We start from the raw sequence: 9,940 nt of genomic DNA, 5'->3' as shown, positions 1-9,940 counted from the left end.
CTCATTGTGGGACTGGCTCTAGTGGCTGTAATTCTGCACCAAGGCTTAATTTCGGGAAAGAGACTTCAGATACAGTATTAGGGGACCACTAAGGTCTATATAAAAGAGACTTCAGATACAGTATTAGGGGACCACTAAGGTCTATATAAAAGAGACTTCAGATACAGTATTAGGGGACCACTAAGGTCTATATAAAAGAGACTTCAGATACAGTATTAGGGGACCACTAAGGTCTATATAAAAGAGACTTCAGATACAGTATTAGGGGACCACTAAGGTCTATATAAAAGAGACTTCAGATACAGTATTAGGGGACCACTAAGGCCTATATAAAAGAGACTTCAGATACAGTATTAGGGGACCACTAAGGCCTATATAAAAGAGACTTCAGATACAGTATTAGGGGACCACTAAGGCCTATATAAAAGATACTTCAGATACAGTATTAGGGGACCACTAAGGCCTATATAAAAGAGACTTCAGATACAGTATTAGGGGACCACTAAGGTCTATATAAAAGAGACTTCAGATACAGTATTAGGGGACCACTAAGGTCTATATAAAAGAGACTTCAGATACAGTATTAGGGGACCACTAAGGTCTATATAAAAGAGACTTCAGATACAGTATTAGGGGACCACTAAGGCCTATATAAAAGATACTTCAGATACAGTATTAGGGGACCACTAAGGTCTATATAAAAGAGACTTCAGATACAGTATTAGGGGACCACTAAGGTCTATATAAAAGAGACTTCAGATACAGTATTAGGGGACCACTAAGGTCTATATAAAAGAGACTTCAGATACAGTATTAGAGGACAATGCTCACAATGTGCTTACTCATACAAAACAAACAATATACTGTATACACACTATAAACAGAAACAATATAGACAGGTTGAGGCAGTAGTGCAATGAAGCGTGCAAAGTGTGCAGGAGATCAAATTATCTTTATGATAAATTATTATTATTTTAATTATGGAGCATAGTGCAAAGTATGCTAGAATAAATAAGTATTATATTACAATATGAACAGTATGAACAGCTCTGAAATAGAGAATGATGAATAAACGGATTACGGATTGTGATGACCTGAATATTTTTAAATTGAATTCTAAAAAAATAAAAATAATAATAATGATAATATATATATTTTTTTTAATTATTATTATTATTTATATATATTTTTTAGAATTCATATTATTATTATTTTTGTATTGTTATTTATATATATATATATATATATATATATATATATATATATTTATATATATATGTATAATATATAAAATAATAATATATATATATATATTTTATTATTATTTTTATTTTTATTATTTATATATATATATATATATATATATATGTATATAGAAAAACTAAATAATAATAATAATATATATTATTTTTTATACATATATTTCTTATTATTATTTTTATTATTTGTATATATATAATAAAATAATAATAATAATAATAATAATAATAATAATAATAATAATAATAATAATATATATATTTTTTTTCTTTTTTTCTGGGTCCCCACTCCGAAGCAGCAGGGGGCGCGAGTGTAACACTGCGAGGGTTAAATGTGCACGTGACACAACACGGAACTCACTGGTGTGTATGTGTATGGTGTGTATGTGTATACTGTTTATGGAGAGATGTCAGTGAGCGAGGAGAACTTGGTGTTTAACGGTACGGTCAACAAGGCTTATTGTCTGCGATGACTTCGGACAGAGGACGTAGACCGGTGACTTGCACGTGGTCCAGGTTTGGGGTTTGAGCGATAATGGCGGTGAACTGGGCCGAGAGGATCTCCGCTTTCTGCCGCGGTCCGTCTCGCTTCCTCTCCGGGACAACAGCTGAGGCTTTCCTCGCAGAGCTGCTCCGGGAGCTCCGAGATGACCGAGCCACTTACACTGTCAAGGTACAAAAATAAAAGTCATCTAATCTCAAAGCAGCCTGCAATATGTTCATTCCCGCATACTATATGGCATTTTATTTCTTGAATTATTGTGATTTTATTCTTGTAATATCAGGCAATAACTTTCTTTTTCTCAAAATTTTACAGTATTATATAAGAACAATATTAAAATGCTTGCAGGGCAGCAATATTCAGATATTTGACAAATATTTTGTCACATGAAAAAATGTGTTGACTCAGCAGAGATCACATTAAACCACATGCATGGAGAATAGACAGGCGAAAAGAAATAGAGAAGCAAAATGGGTGATTGTCAGACTTTGCTTTCCTGAATTAGGGGGATTGCAAAGGCTGACAAAGACCAACTTTTCAGGACTTTTAGTAGACCTCATAGCGTGCAAGTATAGCAAATTGGGTTATGTCAACAATGACCAACATTGCCCTGTAGCGGTTTGCCTATTCGATATGAAATAGGCTACTTTAAATTACTAGTATTGTTTAAAGAGATTATTTAGATGATATTAACTATGGTCTAAACGTTGACGTTTTCATTCCTCAGAGGAAGAGAAATGCGGAATAAACTTTTATTTTCGAGTATCTGGTCCCGTTTCCTCTTGGGCTGCGGTCGAATATTTTTTTTCTTTTTTTTGCTTCACCCTCCTTGTCACTACTAGGGGTGCAAGATATGTATCAACTCAATATCGTTAACGCAATATATTGAAAGTGTCACAATAAGTATGCAATATTTAGTTTATTTTGTGGAGCTCTGTGTCCCGTCTGTTGGCTGTGTGGCTTAGTTGTGTTTGACTTAGAGCTTGAAACTAATGATCATGTTTCATTGGCCGGTTACCGTGCCACGTGCACATTTTAGTGCACGTCAGCGCACGGGTCCACTTCGGTCAAGTGTCCCAGTAAGATATTTCAGTGAGTCAGCATGCACAATACCAGGACCTCTCCTAAGTGGAATGCAGCCATCAGTAATGGTTTAATACCAGGGTCTCACCTAAGTGGAATGCAGCCATTGTTAATGGGTTTGAATACACCTATGCGTTTCCTACTATGACATGTCAACATGTCTGCCGTGTTAAAGGTCTATCATGAACACTGACATGTCCATAACTCTTCCATCCCCCCCCTCAGATCCTCCTGTTGGCCCCCCTGTGTGAGTACCCGACTCTGCTGTGTCCCTCAGACTCCGTGGGTGAGGAGACAGCCCTGGAGCTCATGTCCGTGTTCGACCAGTGTCCTCCCAAGTCCGTCCAGTTTCGGTGCCACCTCCTCCTGGGCCTCACCTCGGTGCTCGTCTGCACCTCCTGCGTGAGCGACCGCTCCCGCGCGTCCCAAGACTTCCTGGACCTGCTCCTCCAGATAGCCCAGGACACCAGCGATCTCCACGCCGATGGCGCTCTGCGCTCTTTACGGGCCACAGCTTGCGACTGCCTGCGGGAGCTGGAAGCCTGCTCTCCGGGCCTCCTCTCCCAGCGCCTCGAGCTCTTGAGCGGGCTCCGCCAGCGAGAGACATCCCGGCTCCACCAGGCCTACGCGGGGCTCCATACTCTGGTGTTGAGAAACGCAGTGTACCAGCTCACCCAGGAAGCAGGAGCTGGTGCTGAGCATCTTAAGGCTCTTCTGGGAGGAAATGCTTCCATTGCATGGGAGCTGGACTCAGGCCCGACGCAGGGCGAAGACCCAGCCCTACTGTCTTCTCTCATCCTGGGACCCATGGGTACAGTGCCAACCCTCCAGACTGGGCCTGACTGTAAGGAGTTGCGTTCAGTCCTCTCCTCCCTCCTGGAGGAGTCCTACCTCCTCACTGTGCCCTGTCAGGCTGCACTGCTGCATCGGCTGACCGAGGTGGTCGCCATGGTGCCTGGTGTCCCTCCCGCCGTATTCAGAGCTCAGCTGCTGCGACTGCTGGGCACGAGCGAGGTTCGTATCAAATGGAATTAAACGAATACGCCACTGTTTGTTGAAATAGTTCTTTTCACGGTCTACCCGCAGGCAGCACGGTGGCTGGCTAACACTGGCGCGTTTACAGAACTGTTGATTAATGTGCATTGTCCTAATATGACTAAATCTTCTTCTTCTACTCTGGCTGTAGATAGGTGGGCCAATGCATTTTTTTGTCTCAGTGCAAGTACCCCACCTATCTACAGCTAGGGGAGACCCCACTTATCTACAGCTAGAGGAGACCCCACCTATCTACAGCTAGAGGAGACCCCACCTATCTACAGCTAGGGGAGACCCCACCTATCTACAGCTAGAGGAGACCCCACCTATATACAGCTAGGAGAGACCCCACCTATCTACAGCTAGATGAGACCTCACCTATCTACAGCTAGGGGAGACCCCACCTATCTACAGCTAGAGGAGACCTCACCTATCTACAGCTAGAGGAGACCCCACCTATCTACAGCTAGGGGAGACCCCACCTATCTACAGCTAGAGGAGACCTCACCTATCTACAGCTAGAGGAGACCCCACCTATCTACAGCTAGAGGAGACCCCACCTATCTACAGCTAGGGGAGACCCCACCTATCTACAGCTAGAGGAGACCCCACCTATCTACAGCTAGACGAGACCCCACCTATCTACAGCTAGGGGAGACCCCACCTATCTACAGCTAGAGGAGACCCCACCTATCTACAGCTAGGGGAGACCCCACCTATCTACAGCTAGGGGAGACCCCACCTATCTACAGCTAGGGGAGACCCCACCTATCTACAGCTAGGGGAGACCCCACCTATCTACAGCTAGGGGAGACCCCACCTATCTACAGCTAGGGGAGACCCCACCTATCTACAGCTAGAGGAGACCGTGATAAGCCCTATTTCAACAAACGGTGGCGTATTCCTTTCTACTTGTTGCTGTTTACGAGCATTTTTCTGTGCTGAGGTCTCAAAGGGTAACTTTTTTTTTATTAACCTATTTTCCCATCTTTTTGTGTCTAATTGACTGACGCGAACAACAATCTTTGACATTGGTCCAGTATTGAACGAGATCGCTGCAGCCGGCCAAGGCGAAACGAGCTGCCATGTAACGATGATGGGGATCTGCGCCCCTTCAATTTACGTCCACGAAACATGCTGTTTTTTGCCACTGACAGGCTCAGATTATTATTTTAAGTGTTTGACAACATTATTGAAAGGATCCCTCACCTTTTTGTCAAAGAGTAAGATTCTTTTAGTTTAACATGAAACAGCCCTGAAAAAGCTATATATGTCATTCTATCATCGTTAAAAAATACACTTTATTAAAAGTTGACACTAAACAAAATCAAACTATCAAAAGCCGTCTTGGTTTGTCTTTCGACTTGTCTTTTCCACTCTGTTTTGGTTGAAACCAAGGGGGGTAAGCGAGCCTCCACAAAGCGTACCTCCCATGGAGCCATTTTGTTGCTAACAAGCCATCACCTCCCGTTAGCATCCCATTGACTCCCATTCATTTTGACGTCACTTTGACAGAGAATAACTTTACATCTGAAGCGTTTTAAAGACTCTATTTGTCCATTGTTTATTTCTAAAGAAACACGACAATGTATAAAAGGCTCCATTACCTTGTAGCTCACGTTATGGCTCCGTAGCAGACACTTTTATAAAAACAGGCTAACGATTGGGTCATAACCACGAGACTTCCTGTCACACAGTAGAGGAATTACCGTATAGTACAGGAGAAGCTCACAGGCAGTTTGGACTTCCATTAGCTGTTTAGGTTTAATTACTAATGTTAGCTAGCATGTTAGTGATCAGTAATTACTAATGTTAACTAGCATGTTAGTGATCAGTAATTACTAATGTTAACTAGCATGTTAGTGATCAGTAATTACTAATGTTAACTAGCATGTTAGTGATCAGTAATTACTAATGTTAACTAGCATGTTAGTGATCAGTAATTAGCCTGTGTCTATGTTATCTCCTTACATATACCTACACTCTCCGTCTCTGTGAGATTGGGAATGATTGAGATTTCTCTCTCACAGCTACCAGAAGACTTCACACTTTCGGACACGTTGCTCACGTCACATCTACGTCTTCAAGCTCAGTTGGAGGCTGCTCAGTAACACTCAGCCAGCACCGGGAAAAAGACTTCTGATATCCTCCACCGGTCTCCGTGGAAATTAAATAATTTAAATTTATTTAACGGTCTATGGTTGAAATAAACCCTTAATTCGCCCATTTACATGTGAAAATATGCTGGCTCTACACACCCTAAAAGTTTTATTTATTTAAATTGAGTCTAGTGAGAATGCAGCTCATTGGCAATTTTCTAGGCCTGTGTTCGATTGAAGAAATTCTTAGTCGACTAACACACATTCAATCATATCGACTAATCGATTAGTTGATTTAATCGACAGATCTGTAAATCTGAGTTTCTCCACAAAGAGTCATGCAAAAGGATGCATATGTTGAATAAGATGATGCCTCCTTTGCATATTTAAACAACATTTCAGAGAACGTGTAATACAACAAATACCTGCCTTAATGAAAGTAGTTAAAGTAGGTTTCACGGTGATATCTAATAGGTGAAATGTCAACCCTTAATTCTTGTGTTTACCAGAGATGTGCTCGTACGTTTCTTGGAAATAAGTCATTCAGCATGAAAAAAGCATCAAACATGACTAATGGACTAAAGAGATCTAAGTTGACTAAGACCAAAACCACCGATTAGTCGACTAATCGACTAAGTGGTGGCAGCCTTATAATTTTCATTGGAATTATCAAATTTTCCCCATTTAATTATCAAATAGAAAGTCTACTCAAGCAGCTTTAAGTAAACTTATACAGTTTTTACATAATGAGAATTCATGACACACATTCAACTCTTCCTCCTCTTCCTCCTCCTCCTCCTCCTCCTCCCAGGTGGGCCTCTTTCACGCCACTCTGCTGATGAAGGGTGCGTTCACAGACAGCCTGTTCAGCGCGGAAGACGAAGCGTTCATGCTCCAGCGGCTGGTCGTGCTCTCCCAGCACCCACTGCTGCGCACGCCCGAGAAGCTTTTCTACACGGACTGCATCCTGCACTTCCCAGAGAATCGGCCAATCGGCTGCGGCGACGGCGGCGACGAGACCCTCCCCGTGCTGCTGACCCCGCGGCTCGCCTCGGCTCTGGTGCCCACCGTGTTCAACGACAGCGCCACCATGCTGGCCCGACTCAACCTGCTGTCCCTGGTCTACCTGGAGGAGGGCGAGGAAGGGGAGGGGGAGGGGGGCAGGGGGCTGGCCTACCTCCACGAACACCTCACCTCGCTGCTGCGCATCATGGAAAACCGAGGCGGCCGAGAGGTCGTGGTCACCTTCTTCAGAGCCGCCTTCCTCTTCCTCTTCCACTTCGGCCACGTGGAGCGCTACTCCCACAGCGTGATGGAGAAGCTGAGCGCGGTCTACCTCCGCCACACCCACCTGGCGCCAAATTTCATCAACCTGGCCGACCGGACCCAGGACCAGCTCGCCGAGTCCAGCTGGGCCGTGGGGTTCCTGGAGGCTCTCCAGCGAGTCATCACCGAGGCCCCGCTCGCCCAGCTTACCGCACAAGCCCTGAGCCGGCACCTCAAGGTGCTGGCTCGAGTGGCAGAGGAGGGAGAAGTCCCCCAGCACAGCAGCCTGCGCTTCCTGTCCAGCGTCATCACCCCGTCGTCGTCGTCGCTGTGCGCGAGCGGCGACTGGCGTCTGGGGAACGGCGTGCTGGCGGTCTGCCGCCGCCTGCTCGTCCACCCGAGCCTGGACTCGCTGCTCGCGCCTCTGGCCGACGTCCTGCAGCATCTCGCCCGTCGCTACGGAGACACGGACGTCCGGGACCACGCCCGCCTCTACTACACCCTCCTGACCACGCTGTCCAGGGAGAAGCTCGCCGCGGTGTTGGCCCAGGGTTCCACCGAGGGAGGGCGGCAGGTCAAGAAGCGATCGCTGTCCTCCATCATGGTTGAGAGCGAGAGGCTGACGAGCATGCTGACCATTCACCGGACGGAGAAAACGATATTCCGGCTGATCGAAGCCCATCCTGAGCCACGAGAAGGAACCCAAACCGATAAAGAAAGAGACCTGATCCGGAACGAGACGGAGAGCTGCCCAGGAGAGGCCAACGCAGCGCTGGAAGCATACAGAGCTCAGTTCGAGGTCCCCGGCTTCGCCTCCGATATCGCCTTAAACTACCAGCTGACTCACACCGAATCCGAAGACTCGCGCTTCGACCGGCTCTTCAGCATCCGCCTCCACTTCGACCTCACGGACGACCACTACGAACCGCTGGGAGACGTCAGCGTACCGTGTCTGCTCCGAGAGAGGCGGTCGCCAAACGTGCGTCTGAGGCTGAAGCCCCGGAGGCCCTACCCCACCACGCTCCACGCCAGCGCCATCTTCACCACCCAGGACGGCCTCTCCTGGCTCACCACACTGCCGCACATCCACGTGGCGTTCCGGGAGGCCTTCGCGCCGCTGCCCGCTCCCCCGGCCTTCGGGCGAGACGGAAAGCTGCGCTTGTTCGACGGTTTGTGGGACGAAATCGGCGCCAAAAGCGGCGGCGAGGACCTGGCCGACTGCGCTACCAGCCTGTTCTGCTGCCCGCTGAAGGAGGCGGCTCTGATCGCCTTGGTGGAGGAACACTTCCTCCCTTACCTTTTATCGGATCCGTCCGACAAAGAGGAGTTCAAAGTGCTTTTCTTCCTCCCGCCGCGGTCCCACGTGCTGCTGAAGATCCGGTCCGAGGACCCCGTGCACTTCGACATCGCCACCGATAACTGGCGGCTCCTGCGTTACATAAGTTCTTATCTGCTGACAATCTCGTCCACGCAGGACCACGCTGTGACTGGCTGACTGCGATGCTCTCATCTCACTGGCTTGTTTTAAAGAAATATATATATATATATATATATATATATATATATATATATATATATATATATATATATATATATTTGATATATATATATATTTTTTTAACAAAGTGATTTTTTGTCTGTGCTTTAATAACTCCACAATTGTACTTGAAATGAAATTGCTGAAGACAGTTGATTTAAAATAGTTATTGCACTTTCATTTGCTTGACCTGAAATTAAATAAATGTGTTATGTAATTTATTTTCCAAATACTGTTGATCCAACCTTATCAGTTCAGTATCAAATCATAACAAGAGTTATCTCAGGACACTTTACAGATCGAGGAGGTCTAGACCACACTAAAGACCCAATACTTCCAGTAATATCAGTTACAGTATAAATAAAAGAAAATACATAATTGACTTGATGAGTGGCACAGGATCTCACCGATGGATGGCTCAACAGAAGTTGTATTCCCCTCCTAAATAAAAATAAGGCTATACAAAATCAATTTAGAACCTATGCACATACATGTAAGGTACACTTAAAGTTTTTGTTTAATTTTTTAATTTAATGTTTATTTGACAGGGACGAATGCATAGAACATTGCTTTATAACGAATACAAAGTAGATGCCATGCATACAGCTTTATAGCCATGGCTAATTTGCAACCCCTGTCCCTGGTTAGGCTTTTAAAATGAATTTATGAATGAATTTTAAGATTCACATCCTGACGTTGGTTTCACCCTTTCCTGCTGGTCTACATTTGGAAAGAAGCAACGAAGACAGCGAAGAAGAAGCCTGCCAGTAAGCAAACAGAGAAATGTAAACTGTGATGAGCAGTTATTCATTTTGAGATTTTTGGGGCATTTTTCCACCTTTTAATGATAGGAAAGCAATGCAAGGGGAAGACATGCAGGAAATTGTCCCAGGTCGGACTCGAACACTGGACCTTCTGCGTCGAGGGTGAACCTCTGTATATGTGCGCCCGCTCTACCAACTGAGCTAACCTGGCCACACAAAATTTTAAGCCATGCAGAAAATGCTTCATCACGTTTGTTGAGCCTCAAAGATACATACCATGCATTTTGGTGAAAACACTGAATATAAAACATTACTTGTTATGTTGTCCACAGCGCAGCTTTAAATCGGATCCTTGTGATGAATGTGGGTGAGTAAATGTTGGTACTATAGAGAGT

General features: G+C 45.1%; 1 protein-coding gene across 1 annotated transcript; it reads left to right on the top strand.

The window, feature by feature from the left end:
* The first annotated feature begins 1,582 nt into the window (after positions 1-1,582).
* On the top strand, positions 1,583-8,758 carry ap5b1 (adaptor related protein complex 5 subunit beta 1). Its single transcript, XM_028575982.1, has 3 exons — positions 1,583-1,932; positions 3,070-3,858; positions 6,790-8,758. The coding sequence occupies exons 1-3, from the start codon at positions 1,795-1,797 to the stop codon at positions 8,737-8,739; spliced, it is 2,877 nt and encodes a 958-aa protein (XP_028431783.1). The 5' UTR covers positions 1,583-1,794; the 3' UTR covers positions 8,740-8,758.
* Positions 8,759-9,940: the final 1,182 nt, after the last annotated feature.

Source organism: Perca flavescens, chromosome 4 (genome assembly GCF_004354835.1).
Source record: "Perca flavescens isolate YP-PL-M2 chromosome 4, PFLA_1.0, whole genome shotgun sequence".
Classification (NCBI taxonomy): Eukaryota; Metazoa; Chordata; class Actinopteri; order Perciformes; family Percidae; genus Perca; species Perca flavescens.
This window is presented reverse-complemented; position numbering and strand designations above follow the sequence as displayed.

Coding starts and splice junctions, on each gene's coding strand:
- ap5b1 (XM_028575982.1), top strand. CDS start 1,795: ATGGCGGTGAACTGGGCCGAGAGGATCTCCGCTTTCTGCCGCGGTCCG. Junction 1,933..3,069: donor GAGCCACTTACACTGTCAAG/GTACAAAAATAA, acceptor CCCCCCCCTCAG/ATCCTCCTGTTGGCCCCCCT. Junction 3,859..6,789: donor GACTGCTGGGCACGAGCGAG/GTTCGTATCAAA, acceptor TCCTCCTCCCAG/GTGGGCCTCTTTCACGCCAC.